The sequence below is a fragment of the Schistocerca serialis genome, chromosome 6, assembly GCF_023864345.2.
Source record: "Schistocerca serialis cubense isolate TAMUIC-IGC-003099 chromosome 6, iqSchSeri2.2, whole genome shotgun sequence".
NCBI classification, from domain to species: Eukaryota; Metazoa; Arthropoda; class Insecta; order Orthoptera; family Acrididae; genus Schistocerca; species Schistocerca serialis.
Window position 1 is genome coordinate 681,691,844 of NC_064643.1, and position 18,787 is coordinate 681,710,630.

At 41.8% G+C, this 18,787-nt stretch overlaps 1 protein-coding gene across 1 annotated transcript in view; it reads left to right on the forward strand.

Moving 5' to 3' along the window:
* LOC126483993 (uncharacterized) overlaps window positions 1-18,787 on the forward strand; it is a 366,871-nt gene that overhangs the window by 275,856 nt on the left and 72,228 nt on the right. Inside the window, exons 3-4 of the mRNA XM_050107299.1 lie at window positions 8,765-8,879; window positions 15,148-15,264. Coding sequence (XP_049963256.1) covers window positions 8,765-8,879; window positions 15,148-15,264 — 232 coding nt within the window. The remainder of the gene's footprint in view (window positions 1-8,764; window positions 8,880-15,147; window positions 15,265-18,787) is intronic.

Here is an 18,787-nt window from a genome sequence, read left to right on the forward strand (position 1 = left end):
TAACTTTGAAATAGTTCGTGAGTCTTACCTTTACGTCATTAAAGTATGCGTAGTGTCTTAGAAGTTTTATAAAGTCAACATCAGCGAGGCAGCCTAATGGACTTGGCTTCAGTGCGGGTGGTTGCTTTTTGTCAACATGGGCATCGTTCCTGTCTCGAGAAGAAGACGGTACTTGGCTTCATGGAACCGAGGAACACAGAACAGGGCTGTTAGCCACAGTGTGATTTCGGCTACGACGATTAAAGGAAGCCGTGCTTTTTGTGGTCAGCACGGTTTAGTAGTGCAGACGAGTGTGACTGGGTCGGCCAAATTAAATTACCGAGAGATCACAATTTTTAAATACGGTGCGGCCGCTGCAATGTGGTGTATTAAGGTTTGAAAAATGAATTTTTAATCTCTTCCTGTTGCTGGTAGTCACTGTTTTGTTGTTCTCAGTTATTGTGTCCAGCAGAGGGTAACTTGGTCCGGTGTTTTCGAATGGCGCTTCTCGTTCTCTTGTAACTGCTTGTGAAGTGTTAGTAGGGTGTTGGTGTTGATTGGATATATCTTAGGCCTTGGTATTCTGCATTAAGATACATTATTGTGGGTTTTCTTGTTCTCTTTCTACTGTTGTTTTATAATTATGGGTAGAATATGTTTTACCCCATTATTGTAAGATTGGTCAAATTCAATGGGACAGATTATTTTATTGTGTATCCTATTGTGTTAGATATAACGTTTTGCATTTTTGTTCCTAATTATCTTACTTTCGGGGGGGGGGGGAGGGTGGAGGGAACGAATGGAAAATGAGTACTGAGTTCGCTACTTGTAATGCTGAATCCTAAAATTCGCTCTCCCCCTCCCTCCCTCCCTCCCTCTCCCTCCCTCCCTCCCTCTCTCTCCCTCCCTCCCTCTCAAACACACACACACACACACACACACACACACACACACACGCACATACACACAGAAAGAGAGAGAGAGAGAGAGAGGGGGAGAGGGACAGAGAGACACGCGCACACAAACGCGTATTACGCAGCATCCACGCTTACATGCGCAATCTTCATTGTTTTTCGTTGCACCCATGTTCACCACAAATGTCCATTCCACTTGACAATCAGCTGAACTACTCTGACGACAATCCTAAGCATGCCCTCTTAACTGTGCCTATAGAAACTACAAAGACCCACCTAAAACCTGTAGAAGTGAGTAATAGTAAACGTGGAATACCTTGATTCTATCGACCATTCGTTCAGCAGTTCACTTAACACCTGAACAGTTTTGCAGAAGTTGGCAGAATTTGCAATTACTGCAGCCTGGCTCTTTTTGGTTGGTGGATAGCTATGTCTAAATAAGACGTGGAAATGCCCCCTTTTTTTATTTTAGAGCCGCAGCGTCATCCTGATTTTACTCTACATGCTGATATTTCCCCCCATGTCTCAAGTCTGCAAGTCCATAAAATACCACAGTGTTCATGCGGAATTTAATTCTCGTTTTTTCCGTTTTGTACTGAAAAATTGAATCAGAAGGGACAGTTTTATTTTTGCCACCATTTTAGCTGCCTGTCTGATAAAGAGGAAAGGAACAACAAACGGAGAAACAAAGTATTCGCAAATGGGGAATTTTGTGGGATATGTTGCAACCACACGTGCCAGAAGTACATTTATCACACGGTCCATCCTTTAATAGAACGAAAAAATTCTTAAAACGTGTGACGATAAAAACCGGGAAAGAAAAGATCGAAGCTTTCGAGATATGGGGCCATAGAAGGATATTAAAAATAGGTGGACATAAGATAAAAATCTGTTAGGAAAGCAACTTGTGGCAAACACTGATAAGAAGAAGGGTAAGGTTGATAGGACACGATGTTGAGAATTAGGTGCACAAGATTTTAAAATAATGAGGTTCTCCGCAGAATAAGTTAAGACTGCTAAGTGTGGAAAACGCTGATCAAAAGAAGGGATAGGATGATAGGACATTTGTTATATCAAGGAATAACTTCTTTGGCACTTGAGGGAGCTGTAGAGAATAATAGCTATAGGGGAACAGAGACTGTAATATATTCAGCAAATAATTAAGGACGTTGGTGGTGCAAGTGCTACTCCGAGAGGAAGGGGTTGCCGCGGGGCCGCATCAGACCTGTCAGAAGACCGATGGCTCAAAAGTAAAATCATTTTAGCACACACTTTGCAGTGGCGCACAAATTACAGACCTACGTCTTCGACCATGTAGTTGTAATTAACACCTTCAAAAAAATAAAATTTCGTATTCTTAATTTCGGGCAGGAGAAACACGTGAAATAACGACAAAAACCTTGTGCTTTTGTGATAGATTATCTTAAATGCATGTGTAACAGCTAAAATGGAATTAGCTGCAGAAATAAATGTTTCAACACTCCAAAAACGTTTCATTGTCTACATATGACAGTCTGGAGAATGTGAAATCCCCAAAATTGGCGATTTTTTTTACAAAAGCTCCAAATTTAGCGCCGTTTTCAATGCGGGATGCTAATAGCAGTTTCCAACACGAAACTTTATCTCGAACCTGGCAGAAAATCCAAAGATATTCTGGTAGCATGTAAACAATACCAGCGACAAGACACAATCAATACTTTCTCTGGGCGACAGCAATGGAAACAATGTCGATGACAGTGCTGCAAAAGGAGAGTTACAAAATACAGCCTTCTGAAATTCTTTCACCAAAGAAGACGAAGTAAATATTCCAGAATTCGAATCAAGAACAGTTGGCAACGTAACTTAGGAGTAGATATCCTTGGACTAGTGAAGCAACTTAACTCCATTAACAAAAGCAAGTCTTCAGGTTCATATTGTATACCAGTTAGGTTCCTTTCGGAGTACGCTGGCGTAATAGCTACATGCTTCGCAACCATTTACAACCGCTCGCTCGGCGAAACATCCGTACCCAAAGACTGGAAAGTAGAACACGTCACACCAATATTCAAGAAAGGCAACAGGACTGATCCACTTAATTACACGCGCACATCATTAACGTCATATGAGGCAGGATTTTGGAGCATATATTGTGTTCGAACATTATAAATCACCTCGAAGAGAACGGTCTATTGACACACAGTCAACAAGGATTTAGAAAACATCGTTCTTGTGAAACACAACTAGCTCTTTACTCACACGAAGCGCTGAGTGCTATCGACAAGGAATTTCAGATTGATTCCGTATTTCTGGGTTTCCAGAAGTCTTTCGAAACCATACCTCTCAAGTGGTTTGTAATCAAATTGCGTGTTTATGCAATATCACCTCCGTTATGCGACTGGATTCGCGATTTCCTGTCGGAGAGGTTACAGTGGTAGCAACTGAAAGGTCTTCGAGTAAAACAGAAGCGATTTCTGGCGTTTCCCAAGGTAGTGTTGTAGACCCTCTGGTGTTCTTTATTAACGATATAGGAGACAATCTGAGCCGATGTCTTAGGTTGTTTGCAAATGATACTGTCATTTATGGTCTAATAAAGTCATCAGAAGATCAAAATCAATTGCAAAACGGGTTAGATAAGATAAATGTTTGGTGCAGAAATTGGCATTTGTCCCTAAATAAAAACTGTCGACCAGAAACGCAGACGTGTTTGTAAACAAACAAAACACTACTTAACTTTGTTGTTCCGTGGTGATAATTAAAACTTCACTATAGTAGATTCTGTCACCATCACTGAGCTAAGCAAAGATGTTACGCGGGTGCAGAGCAATTCAGGAGGGAGTATTTCAATAAAATGTTCTCGATTAACTTTCCATATAGAAGTGTGTTACAATCCGAACTTCAGATCTAGTGCGAAATTCACGCAACAGGTTAACAGAAAGCTAATTATGTTACGAGCCTGTAACAATATTTAGCCAGCATTTTTTTTTTCTCAGTCGGGCTTTCGGGAAGGTAGTTTCTGTGGTATATGACTAAGCATTTGTGGACACGATTATACGGGTGACACCTGAGTAGTGCTTGTTGACATTTCGCGAGGTGTCCACGAGGTAGGTTCTTGTCACTGCAAAGCGGGACGCTGCAACAGTCAGATGTGCTAACTGACGGCTGGCGTGACGCGAGCAGACGCCGGCAGGAAGACGCTACTTGGGACCACTCTAAGCAGCTGCATCATCTCGTCTGACGCTGACAGGCAGCTGGAAACACTGTGCACTTTCTCTTAGCATACGCACCCGTACACAGCCATCTACGTCGACATACACACTGAAGCGCCAAAGAAACTGGTACAGAGATACGTAAACGGACAGAATACGGCGTTACGGTCGGCAATGCCTATATAAGACAAGAAGTGTCTGGCGCAGTTGTTACTACTTCTACAATGGCAGGTTATCAAGATAAGTAAGTTTGAACGTGGTGTTATAGTCGGCGCACGAGCGATGGGACACAGCATCTCCGAGGTAGCGATGAAGTGGGGATTTTCCCGTGCGACCATTTCACGAGTGTACCATGAATAGCAGTAATCTGGCAAAACATCAAATCTCCAACATCGCTGCGACCGGGAAACAATCATGCAAGAACGGGACCAATGACGACTGAAGACAATAGTTCAACGTGACAGAAGTGCAACCCTTCCTCAAACTGCTGCAAATTTCAACGCTGGGCCATTGTTCGATACAGTTTCCCACAGTCGTTTAATGAACAAAGTAAGAGCGTAGCGTACGGACTATCAGACCAATTATGTGATTGGATTGAAGAGTTCCCACATAACAGAAAGCAATGGAGAGAAGTCTTCCGAAGTAAGAGTGATTTCAGGTGTGCCGCAGGGGAGTGTCGTAGGACCGTTGCTGTTCACAGTACACATAAATGACCGTGTGTATAACATCGGAAGTTCACTGAGGCTTTTTGCGGATGATGCTGTAGTATATCGAGAAGTTGTAACAATGCAAAATTGTACTGAAATGCAGGAGGGTCTGCAGCGAATTGACGCATGGTGCAGGGAATGGCAATTGAATCTCAATGTAGACAAGTGTAATGTGCTGCGAATACATAGAAAGAAAGATCCCTTATCATTTAGCTACAATATAGCAGGTCAGCAACTGGAAGCAGTTAATTCCATAAATTATCTGGGAGTACGCATTAGCAGTGATTTAAAATGGAATGATCATATAAAGTTGATCGTCGGTAAAGCAGATGCCAGACTGAGATTCATTGGAAGAACCCTAAGGAAATGCACTCCGAAAACAAAGGAAGTAGGTTACAGTACGCTTGTTCTCCCACTGCTTGAATACTGCTCAGCAGTGTGGGATCCGTACCAGATAGGGTTGATAGAAGATAGAGAAGATCCAACGGAGAGTAACGCGCTTCTTTACAGGATCATTTAGTAATCGCGAAAGCGTTACCGATATGATAGATAAACTCCAGTGGAAGACTCTGCAGGAGAGACGCTCAGTAGCTCGGTACGGGCTTTTGTTGAAGTTTCGAGAACATACCTTCACCGAGGAGTCAAGCAGTATATTGCTCCCTCCTACGTATATCTCGCGAAGAGACCATGAGGATAAAATCAGAGAGATTGAAGCCCACACAGAGGCATACCGACAATCTTTCTTTCCACGAACAATACGAGACTGGAATAGAAGGGAGAACCGATAGAGGTACGCAAAGTGCCCTCCACCACACACCGTCAGGTGGCTTGCGGAGTACGGATGTAGATGTAGACGTAGATGTAGATGTAGAAAACAAGCATCAGCGTGCGAACCATTCAACGAAACATTATCGATATGGGCTTTCGGAGTCGAAGGCCCACTCGTGTTCACTTGACAACTGGAAACATATTGCTTGGTCGGACGAGTCTCGTTTCAAATGGTATCGAGCGGATGGACGTGTACGGGTGTGGAGACAACCTCATGAATCCGTGAAACCTGCATGTCATCAGGGGACTGTTCAAGCTGGTGGAGGCTCTGTAATGGTGTGGGGCGTGTGCAGTTGGAGTGATATGGGACCCCTTATAACCCTACCTCTAGTATTGTAATTTAGTATGCTTTTACCTAAACAACAGAAAAACCTGTCTCTATGTTGTCATGTATACTACAACCCAACAGAACAAATAGCCATGTTACGGGAAAATTTAGTTTAGTTTCCAAATAAAGCACACTATGGAAGAATAGTCATCCAGCTGAAGCCACTCATTGACGATTAGATACCATAGAGCTACGGATCTGTAGGGATGTTGACATCTACGTTCCAGTTGCAGTTCGAAATAGACCCAGGCATTTTCTATGGGATTAAGATCGGGTATTTTAGAGGGCCAGTCGAGAGGGAGTGGGATGCCTCAATGTTCGTCAAACCAGGAATGGACGCGTGCTCTCCTATGGCCACGGCTGTCTGCGTATTGGAAGTGTCCACAGCACACTCATGACGAAGATGCAAAAGGAAATGAAACTTGCTGTTCGTGAACTTCTCTCTCTATACGTATAACAACGTGTGTATGTATATTCAACATCTGCTCGTAAACGGCTCGGTTTCAGCCAAACTTGATACCCATGTCACTTGCTATCTGGAAAGCAGCACTGTGGTGGTAAAAACCACTTGCCTTTCATAAGAAGGGGGAGAAGTGAAGAAGCTTAACGCACCGTTCGAAGATACCCAGTGGTAGTCATTCAGCACGTTACACATGATTGCAAACTTTAACGAAACATTTCCTCGCCTCCAACCCCCCCCCCCCCCCCCAAAAAAAAAAAAGTGAAAGGAAAGACGTTTATCGCGTATTACATTTTTGCTGTTCACGCAGTAAAACTGCCATATCAGGCGTGACATTTTAATATATTACTTCTTTACCACTAATTCTATTCTCAATACATTTCGCAGACAGTATTCACAAACATCTCTGACTCTACTTACAAAATTTATCACTGTAGGACACGTAGTCCAAAAGATACGACGCGCTAAACACAGAGATGTCTGTAAAGTTATGTTTTCTTAAAACGGCAAAGCACCCAGACTTTACTCATCCCGTGTTTGATAATGAAAGCACTTAGCCACTTCGAACGAACTTTGAAAGTAATTTCAAACCTTTTCCAACATCTTTCTCGCTTACTTCGTTAACGTCAAATACTTAACACATTTACTCACTTGTAAACCAATGAGACGTTTGAAGCTGTTTTATACAAGGGAGTTCAATTCTTTGAAGAACCGCGAGTCTACTGGTTACTTACTATCTGGAAAAAAGCGTTGTGAGATAAGAACTGCTCACATCCCTTAGGGATAGGAATGAAAAAGGGCTGACATTGAAGCGTAACTCAGGAACATCTGGAGCAATTTCGACCAAAGTTGCTAGGTATTTTACTTTATCTGTATAAAAATACTGCGGAAGTAAGAATCCCCAATGCCGTTAGGCCTAGGGGTGTGCATGCGAAGGGGATGACGTAAAAATGTTCAAAATGGCGTCCTTTCCTTGACTGAATCTGCCAGATTTGTTCGTGTATCAACGTGGAATGTCCAGTGCGTTACAAGGAAATGTATACCATTCGCATCCATGTGGTACGGCTAAAAAAAGTGGCCGTGCAGACTTTAGATCATACCACAGTTTCTTCATTTTATGTCTCTTTCTGTGCTTCCACTCATCGTCCTCAGTTTACCTAATAACTCTTTTACTTGTTCAAAGTCTTCGTCGTTAATTAGTACCATTTCCTTTATTAATGGCAGATAATACATTATGTTAACTTTAGTGTTGTTGATTTTAAGGTGTACTTTCAAACTTTTTCTGTAATCATTTCCACTCATTATTCAAGTTTATTTGGACCAGAAGCACACTGTATACTTTGACAAGGAAAGCGAATATAGTACATAGACGTTTTGATAACACATATAGCTCCCTCTTTTTCTTGATACAGAATCTCTTTGCTTGACACCTCTTTCAATTCCGAATTTCCCATTATCCCAATGAAGTGTGCTAGAATTGATGCATACATTCTTCAGTACACTAAAATTATTGGAATAAATTCCTGGTTTCTCAAAGGCTATTAGCACATATTTTGTTGGGACTGAATCAGAAAGCTTTCTTAAAATGTATGAATACAAGGTATAGTGGTAGTGCATATTTATGGCTCTGGTCTCCAATTTCATTCAGGACCTGCAGATAGTCCACTGTACAATAAAAACCAAACAGTTCCTTTGCCTGACAGAAATTTAAAAAGTTTTTCCGTATGTGGTCGGTTTTTGTTTTAGTGAATGTCTCGTACACTGCAGTGGTTGACAGGCTTATAATGGTGAGATCACATAACAATCACTGACTGCCTCTTCGCGACTGTAAGGGGGAAAAATTACTTCCAGTGATTCGTATTCCATACAGTTCTGTCGACACATCCAGTTACTCCATCTGTTATTATCAAAACAAGCGGTTCAAAACAGGTTCAGACATTGATCACATAGTCTTAACTTCACTGTAGTTGCGTGACGCTCATATTACGCAGTCACGGTGAAAATTTCTCGGCCTAACTCGCAGACGGTGTAATATCGACAAAATTTTGTTTGTGTTGTATTGGTAAATATTGTTCAGGTGTTTCATAAGTTTTTTAAAAAAATTGGCCGAAGTTAAAGAAAATCTACTTCGTCACCAGTAGTTAGAAAATTGATGTATGAAGTTAACGTGGCTTATCTTCAAAAATTGCAATAAAAAATTAATCTGGTATCGGACAATTCGTGGTTAAAGATTTATGAATTAGCTGGCATTATACGAGTAACAAGAAATAGTATGAGGAAGGTACTTTCAAGAAGAGTCCCGTGTTTTCTAAAATGCTTTAAAAACGCATTATAAGCTATCTTAAGTGCATGCTATCTTGCAGGTCTGAGGGATCCAGTACCACAACGTTCGCTGGCGAATCTGTGTGGAGATCTCAACAAGGGCCTGCTGCCCAAGAATCCAATGGGGCAGAGCGTCTATGGTTTCACATATCCCTTGTAAGTACACTAAATTCTATAACAGAAAGATATATTGCATATTGGATCATCTAAGTGGCTCCGTTTAAAGACTAATTTTGCTCTCGTATTTCTAGTGATTTTTTTTCCGTGACTGAAACTGATTTTGTTTGCTTGGCACACTTTGCCTCCAAAAAAAGTTTTCTTCCCTAGTACGGCATTACAGAATACCATCGTTCTGTTAACAGACACGAAGTTGTCTATTTCCAATCTCAATGATCCACAACATATTTATTCTACAAAGTAATATTAATCACATAAATATGCCATCACTAACTTTTTCGAAGTGTTATGTGTGCGTAATATTTCGCTAGCCTCTGCGCATGATTGTGCAATAACATTGGAGGTAATTGTGAACATTCTCAAAGATAAAACTACAAAAACGCAAATCAGAGAAGGTATTAAAACTGACAAACATAAGCGACAATTATTATAAAACACTTTAAGTCTCTATCATTCTGTTCCTTCTGCCAGTTGTTTATGGTGAAAAATTCGAAACAAAGGCTCGTTTGTTAGAATAAATCAATTCGTGCTTACAACAACACCAATAAATGGAAAGCGGATACAATAAGTGTAATACGTTAATTGTGTTACAAATACACTGGAGAGCTAAAGCATTATGGCCGCTGATGATTGCGAGATTGAACGCCACCTGGTAGAGATGCGGGCACATGACGTAGTAAGGAAAGTATATAGTGTGCTAAAGAACAATATTCCGTATTTTGTGAACCAAAACAAGAAAAAAGTCCCGTAAACATGGCCTCTAAAATGCATTCGTTATACGCATATAGGTACTTGGTCGTCTTCGCTACTACGAAACATACGAGTTTGCCGGAACACTAACTGGTTCCATTGGGACTAATGTACGCGCTGCCCTTACCCTGTACTGTGAAAACGTGTTACACAAACCGTACTAACAGATGTTTACCGTGTGTTGTAGCCATGGGAAATAACAAAGGAATGTGTCCCCATTTATTTACTAGTACATTCTGAAGGTCGGTCGTCTTAGCAAAGAGCTTGCAGTAGTGAAGATGAACAAGTGTTCGTAGCTCTGGAGGTATGCGTTTTAGATCCCCGGTTTACCTGATAGTTATGTATTGATTTGGTCTGTACCACCACCTCTCAAAATATGAAATACTTTTTTAATACCCTGTACAGGCCGATAGAGACGAATGGAGAATCATACTAGCGAAGATAAGGATCGCAAATGCGGGAATCCGGTAGCATAAGCGACTTTGACAAAGGGCAGACTGACAGCCTGGTACATTGGGAGTAGCATTTCGGAAATAGTGAATCTGGTTGGGTCTTCGCGTGTTACTATCGTGAGCATCAATGGGAAGTAGTTGAAACACGGTGAAACCACGAGTGGGCGACAAGGTGTCGGACGTCCATACCCCATCACAGAACGTGAACACACGAGGCTTCCTCACTCAGTAATGAAGGACAGGCGTCGATCTGTGTGGCAGATCTCACGACAGAGTACATCGCTGGTGCAGTCACAATTGTCTGGGAGTACAGTGTCCAGCGCACGTTGTAGAACATGGGTCTCCGCAACTGACGACCTCTGCGTTGTACCGTGTTGACAAGCGACACCGTCAATTACGACTGCAGTGAGTAGGGGATCGTTGAGATAGGACCGTGGAACATTGTAAACGTGTCGCGCGGTCGGAGGAATCACATTTCTTGTTATATCAGGTAGAATATCGTGTCCACATACGCCGCCATCCAGGCGAACGACTGTTCGAAACACGTAGCATGTCACGAATGCAGGCCAATGGGGGCAGCACTATGCCACGAGGAAGATTTACCTGGAGTTCCGTGAGACTTGTGACAGTAATAGAAGATGCTATGACAGCTGTGAACCACCTGCATTCTACCTTCAATATTTTTTGAGATAATGGGTCATTTACAGAAAAAGCGTAGTTGCGAGATACTGAGATTCAAAAAAATTTTTAGATACAAACTTTTATACAGATTTCCAGTTCTGACTCTTTGATGGACTACAATTGTCCTGACCCATTATCTGTGTCCTCTTCAGTGTCACAATCGCCATCTCTTGCCTCCTTCTTTTCGTTTTTGTTTCTTTTCCCATTTACTGAGCAGAAAACTCTGGCCTACATGAAGCACATCCAGTTCTGCCCTAACCTCGCCCTTACCTTCTTCAGAACCTTCAGTCTTTTATAGATTCCATCATCAAAAGTTATTACAGCATGAGATACTGCTAACTTTAGAGTCATGAGGCCAACAAAAACATTTTTAGGCATACGGTACCACACAACATTACTGAATGAATCTTTCACATTCTAGGTCTTCCGATACAAAGATTTCTTTAGTACATCCGGATTTACCAAATCGTTGAATATAGGTTTAATTGCCACCATTCTTGCCAAAAGTGAAAGGTAACCAGAAAATTCAGTTTCCCTACATTTACAGCATGACTACACGAAGCCCACGCCTACTACAGTAGTACAAGTTTATATGCCTACTAGCTCCGCAGATGACGAAGAAATTGAACAAATGTATAATGAAATAAAAGAAATTATTCAGATAGTGAAGGGAGACGAAAATTTAATAGTCATGGATGACTGGAATTCGGTAGTAGGAAAAGGGAGAGAAGGAAACGTAGTAGGTGAATATGGATTGGGGCTAAGAAATGAAAGAGGAAGCCGCCTGATAGAATTTTGCACAGAGCACAACTTAATCATAGCTAACACTTGGTTCAAGAAACATAAAAGAAGGTTGTGTACATGGAAGAAGCCTGGAGATACTGACAGGTTTCAGATAGATTATATAATAGTAAGACAGAGATTTAGGAACCAGGTTTTAAATTGTACGACATTTCCAGGTGCAGATGTGGACTCTGACCACAATCTATTGGTTATGAACTGTAGATTAAAACTGAAGAAACTGCAAAAAGGTGGGAATCTAAGGAGATGGGACCTGGATAAACTGACTAAACCAGAGGTTGTACAGAGTTTCAAGGAGAGCATAAGGGAACAATTGACAGGAATGGGGGAAAGAAATACAGTAGAAGAAGAATGGGTAGCTTTGAGAGATGAAGTAGTGAAGGCAGCAGAGGATCTAGTATGTAAAAATACCAGGGCTAGTAGAAATCCTGGGGTAACAGAAGAAATATTGAATTTAATTGATGAAAGGAGAAAATATAAAAATGCAGTAAATGAAGCAGGTAAAAAGGAATACAAACGTCTCAAAAATGAGATAGACAAGGAAGTGCAAAATGGCAAAGCAGGGATGGCTAGAGGACAAATGTAAGGATGTAGAGGCTTATCTCACTAGGGGTAAGATAGATACTGCCTACAGGAAAATTAAAGAGACCTTTGGAGAAAAGAGAATCACGTGTATGAATATCAAGAGCTCAGAAGGAAACCCAGTTCTAAGCAAAGAAGGAAAGGCAGAAAGGTGGGAGGAGTATATAGAGGGTCAATACAAGGGTGATGTACTTGAGGACAACATTATAGAAATGGAAGAGGATGTAGATGAAGATGAAATGGGAGATACGATAGTGCGTGAAGAGTTTGACAGAGCACTGAAAGACCTGAGTAGAAACAAGACCCCGGGGTTGGACAACATTCCATTAGAACTACTGACGGCCTTGGGAGAGCCAGTCATGACAAAACTCTACTATCTGGTGAGCAAGATGTATGAGACAGGCGAAATACCCTCAGACTTCAAGAAATATATAAAAATTCCAATCCCAAAGAAAGCAGGTGTTGACAGATGTGAAAATTACGGAACAATTAGTTTAATAAGTCACGGTGCAAAATACTAACACGAATTCTTTACAGACGAATGGAAAAACTGGTAGAAGCCGACCTCGAGGAAGATCAGTTTGGATTCCGTAGAAATATTGGAACACGTGAGGCAATACTGACCCTACGACTTATCTTAGAAGCTAGATTAAGGAAAGGCAAACCTAGCAATTGTAGATTTAGAGAAAGCTTTTGATAATGTTGACTGGAATACTCTCTTTCAAATTCTGAAGGCGGCAGGGGGAAAACACAGGGAGGGGATAATGGAATGTAGTTGAATTAAGTCGGGTGATGCTGAGGGAATTAGATTAGGAAATGAGACACTTAAAGTAGTAGATGAGTTTTGCTATTTGGGGAGCAAAATAACTGATGATTGTCGAAGTAGAGAGGATATCAAATATAGACTGGCAATGGCAAGGAAAGCGTTTCTGAAGAAGAGAAATTTGTTAACACCGAGTATAGATTTAAGTGTCAGGAAGTCGTTTCTGAAAGTATTTGTATGGAGCGTAGCCATGTATGGAAGTGAAACATGGACGATAAATAGTTTGGACAAGAAGAGAATAGAAGCTTTCGAAATGTAGTGCTACAGAAGAATGCTGAATATTAGATGGGTAGATCACATAACTAATGAGGAGGTATTGAATAGGATTAGGGAGAAGAGGAGTTTGTGGCACAACTTGACTAGAAGAAGGGATCGTTTGGTAGGACATATTCTGAGGCATCAAGGGATCACCAATTTAGTATTGGAGGGCAGCGTGGAGGGTAAAAATCGCAGAGGGAGACCAAGAGATGAATACGCTAAACAGATTCAGAAGGATGTAGGTTGCAGTAGGTACTGGGAGATGAAGAAGCTTGCACATCATAGAGTAGCATGGAGAGCTGCATCAAACCAGTCTCAGGACTGAAGACCACAACAACACACACTTCCTTCACTGATCGGATAAGTTTTCTACAAATTTATACGCAAATTAGCACCTGGCGTTTGTGATACCCCCAAATTGCGTTTCTTAAACGTACTGTATTTTACGCTTAGTAATTTTATATAGTATAAAAGACCAATACATGCAAGTACACCACAGAAAGCGCTGACTAACACCTTATTTTCATGCAAACTAGTGTCAGACAATGGACTGGTTTTTTGTAATGCCAACTTCCGAGACGTACCAGTAGCATCAAAACAAGGCATTCACATCCTAATAGACTGTATAGTCCAAAGATATGAATCCTGAACTCTGATAGCGTATACGAGGTGTCGAAAATTGTCGCATGTCAAATTTAAAAATATTATTTGGATGTCTTAAAACTGTCTGTTTTTAATGTATTATGCACCAAACTGTTCAGCAGTGTCTAAAGTACGTCATGGAATAGAAAACAGAAAACGTCAAATTTCATCTAAGTTCACCTGCGCGTAAAATCTGGTGCAAGAAACCTTCGGAAACCTAGCAAGGAATCCATGTCACGCAGAATCACTGCTATATTGTGTCCCAACGATGGACTAGCACGCTATTAGACACGTGGTGATAATGATAACCTGAGAAGAATTCGTCATTGGAATATGCCGAGAAAAACTTCAATCACGTGGTCATAATGTTTTGACTCATAAACGTGAACGACGCTTCTCCGTTACTTTGAAAAGTCAAATGGCTCTGAGCACTATGGGACTTAACATCTATGGTCATCAGTCCCCTATACTTATAACTACTTAAACCTAACTAACCTAAGGACATCACACAACACCTAGTCATCACGAGGCAGAGAAAATCCCTGACCCCGCCGGGAATCGAACCCGGGAACCCGGGCGCGGGAAGCGAGACTCCGTTACTTTCATACTCCCTTTCACAGACGTACATGAACTAAGTTTTGTGATACATTTTTGTAGACCACGGTAAAATTACAAAGACGAAGAAGGAATAGTTTGTTGTTGTTGTTGTGGTCTTCAGTCCTGAGACTGGTTTGATGCAGCTCTCCATGCTACTCTATCCTGTGCAAGCTTCTTCATCTCCCAGTACCTACTGCAACCTACATCCTTCTGAATCTGCTGAGTGTATTGATCTCTTGGTCTCCCTCTACGATTTTTACCCTCCACGCTGCCCTCCAATGCTAAATTTGTGATCCCTTGATGCCTCAAAACATGTCATACCAACCGATCCCTTCTTAGGAATGGTAAAATGATTGTTAACAACTTTATGAGTAATAATTGGAGATATGACATCTCGGGGAACCGTGACCATTGCAACTATAGTGAAATAAGATGCGCCGTCTGGTTGACTTGCCATGCTTTATTTGGGTTACCGGTTTCGGCCCGTAATACTGATCATCTCCAGGTTCGCATAAACATTACTCCGAAGTGCAGTTTGCCACCAGGCGGGAATTCAAAGAGACCCAGACGGTACCTCTTTACACTGTACATGAATGGTGCTCACCATACACGTCGCAGAATTTCTTCTAAGTTCTAACCGCACCACCCTTTTTTTTTCCAGTGAACTGCTACGCAACAAGACGCTGCAGTTCCTGAGCCGGACGCTGCCCATCCTGAGAGAGGACGAGACGCTGCCCAAGGTCGCGCGCTTCGAAGAGGAGGACATCCAGACCAATACGTGAGCTCGCACTCCAACCAGCCATTCTGCAGGGGCTCTTTCCAAGAATCGAGCTATTAGCTCTATCGCTGGCATATCAGAGTCTCGGCAAACTTAGGAAACTAGTTACTTCTCCGTTAAGACTGTCTTCAGGGACTTTTGCAACAACAGTCTTATAGTATTTTAATCACAGTTATTATTTCCCAAATTTTCTTGTTTATTTCACTGCAGTTGTAATTCTTATTCTTCTCTATCTTCTGCCCATGTACCCTTTTTATTTGTGCTTTGTCTTGCCTGTAAATCTTTCAAATCTTCACACTCAATTCTAAATAAATCAGCTTGCAGCTTAGTGTAACAGATAAAGACACTCGACTCGTTTTCAGAATACCGAAAACTCAGAGGACAGATTAGTCACGCACTTAAAGGAGCAGTGGGACACTGCAGATTAAGTAGAACTAGCAAGCAGTCTTAGGAGTCGCCATTGCTGTCGTCATATTAGTCAAGCAGCGTGTATATTCCAGTCAGTTGTATGAAATCAGCCTATTAAAACGCGTAGACACGCAGAAGTGACAGAATGGCAGAACTGAGCTGTCTTGTTTGGACGTGACCATGACAACACTGTGAATGAAGTTACGCAATTGATTGGTGTATCAAAGTGGATTGTCCAACGTGTCTACAACCAATGGTGTAATACTCGGAGCCATGTAACACCGTGTGAGAGCAGTCGTATTAAAATGAGCCTAAGGGACAGGTCGAAGACGTGTGTCACGGCTTGTCAGTGATAACAGTTATCAAACCCGACGGTAACTGATGATGTCAGCAACTGTTGCTCCAACTCAACCAGTTTCCGAGCGAACATTGTCAAAGGAAGTACATATAATGTACATTAGGAGTCTACAAGGTCCCCTTGCGGTATCAAACGCCCGTAGAATTTCCCAGTTTAGCCATGAGTTCGTAAAAAGTTATGTAGGTGGCTAACATTATAACTGATCATGCCTTCCCATCCGAGACTGCACTGTATTAACGAAACGGCGCGTAGGGCTTCCTCCTACCCGTTTTTTGTGAGGCTCTCAGTTCTTGAGCGCCAGAAGACTTACGGTTCCCCTATGTATTTATAGCCAAGAAAGACTCGTTACCCAAAAGTCGCGTACTTCTTCCCGCTCCAGTGATTCACTACTGCGCCAAGTGGTCCATCCGTTCGTTACTGATGCCTGCGTCGGAAACAGGGTCCCACTCTTTACTGTTGAATTCTGCAGCACTGCTTGAGGCGGCGACTTGTAAAATTCAGGAAATTTGATGCTGTCGAAAAGAGGAAGACAAGTTAGATATCTTGCGAATGGCCAAAGCTCACAGCGACACATAAAGCTGCACGTCTTGTATTGGCCAAACTGCACAGTAGCCGCACAGTACCTGAATGGAGGCGTCAGATGCGCTGTGTGTGTGGGGGGGATTGTAGATCTGTCGGAGGTTCTTATATGACTTTTCACCGATGTTCTTTGTTATCGTGAACATGAAGCAGAATGTTTATTTCAACATTTTCGGTGACAAAGTGTTGATCCCTCTTCTTCAACTTCATGGCGAGTTTGCTGCGGTTACTTCCATCTTGCAAGATGACGACAGGCGCGTTCACCTGGCTGCGTGCATACGTTCCTAGTTTGATAAACACTAATGCTCTCTATATCTGATCGACCGGTTCATTAATTCAGCCATCTCAGTCCCACAGAAAACGAGTGTAACAATTTGGAATAGTGTGTGGAACGTAGGAATATTTCCGCAGTTTGGTAACTCTGCAGGATCTAACGATCAATACTTGGCTTCAATTGGATAACGCATACATGAATTAACCTGTGAACTCTCCTCCTCAGCGAACTGAAGCCTTTATCAAGACAATCCACGTGGGAATGTAGAATGTATGAGACAGGCGACATATCATCAGGGTTTCGGAAAGACATCATCAACACTAAGGCGCTATAGTCATGGACTGTGCGGCTGGTCCCGGCGGAGGTTCGAGTTCTCCCTCGGGCATGATTGTGTGTGTTTTTCCTTAAGGATAATTTAGGTTAAGTAGTGTGAAAGCTTAGGGACTGATGACCTTAGCAGTTAAGCCCCATAAGATTTCACACACATTTGAACATTTGAACATCATCAACACAGTTCTGAAGAGAGAAACGGCCGGCAATGACGAGAATTATCACACAATCAGCTTAGCGGCTCATGCATCCAGGTTGCTCACAAGAATAATTTACGGAAGAATCGAAAGAAAAATGGAAGATCGTTGGATGACGATCGATTTGGTTCCATAAAAGTTAAAGGCAGCAAAGAGGCCATTTTGGCGTTGCACTTGATAATGGAAGCAAGACTGAAGAATAATCAAAACCTCTTCATAGGGTTTGTCAACCTGTAAAAAGCGTTCTGCAATGTTAAGTAGTGCAAGACTTTCGAAATTCTGGGAAAAATATGGGTAAGCCATAGGGAAAGACGGGTATTATACAATAGGTACAGGAACCAAGAGGGAACAATAAGAGGGGAAGAAAAAGAACAAAATGCTCGGATTAAAATGGTGTAAGAGAAGGATGTACTCTTCCGCCTCTACTGTTCAATCTACACATCCAAGAAGCACTGACGAAAATAAAAGAAAGATTGATGAATGGGATTAAAATTCAGGGTGACAGGTTATCAATGATAAGATTCGCAGATGTCATTGCTATCTTCAGTGAAAGTGAGGAAGAATTACAGGATCTGTTGAATGGAAGGAACCGTCTAACGAGTACAGAATATGGACTGAAAGTAAATCGAAGAAAAACGAAAGTAATGAGTAGTAGCAGAAATGAAAACAGCGAGAGACTTAACATCAGAACTGATGATCACGAAGTAGATGAAGTTAAGTTAGGAAGCAGAGTTAACCACAATGGACTAAGTAAGAACAACATAAAAGCAAGACTAGTACTGACAAAAAGGGCATTCCTGGGCAAGAGAAGCCTACTAGTATCAAATATAGACCTTAATTTGAGGAAGAAACTTCTGAGAATGTACATTTGGGGCAAAAAAAAAAAAAAACAGCATTGTATGGCAAGTGAAACATGGACTATGGGAAGACCTGAGCAAAAGAGAATAGAGGCATTTGAGATGTGGTGCTGCAGAATAATGTTGAAAATTACGTCGACTAATAAGGTAAAGAATGAGGAGGTTCTCCACAGGATTGGCGAGGAAAGGAATATAAGGAACACAGACAAATAGAAGGGACAGGATGATAGGACATCTGTTAAGACATCAGGAAATAACCTCCATGGCACTACAGGAAGCTATAGAGGAAGACAGAGACTGGAATATATCCAGCAAATAATTGAGGATATAGGTTGCAAGTGCTACTCTGGGATGAAAAGGCTGGCACAGGAGATGAGTTGGTGGCGGGCTGCATCTAATCAGTCAGAGGACTGATGGCTAAAAAAAAGTCAAGGCTAGAGGCGGCGGGAGTGACTAATGCCTTGTCTTGTGTGCTTATTTTCTGCCATGTGTCACTGTCATTTGACGTCAGTGCAGGGAC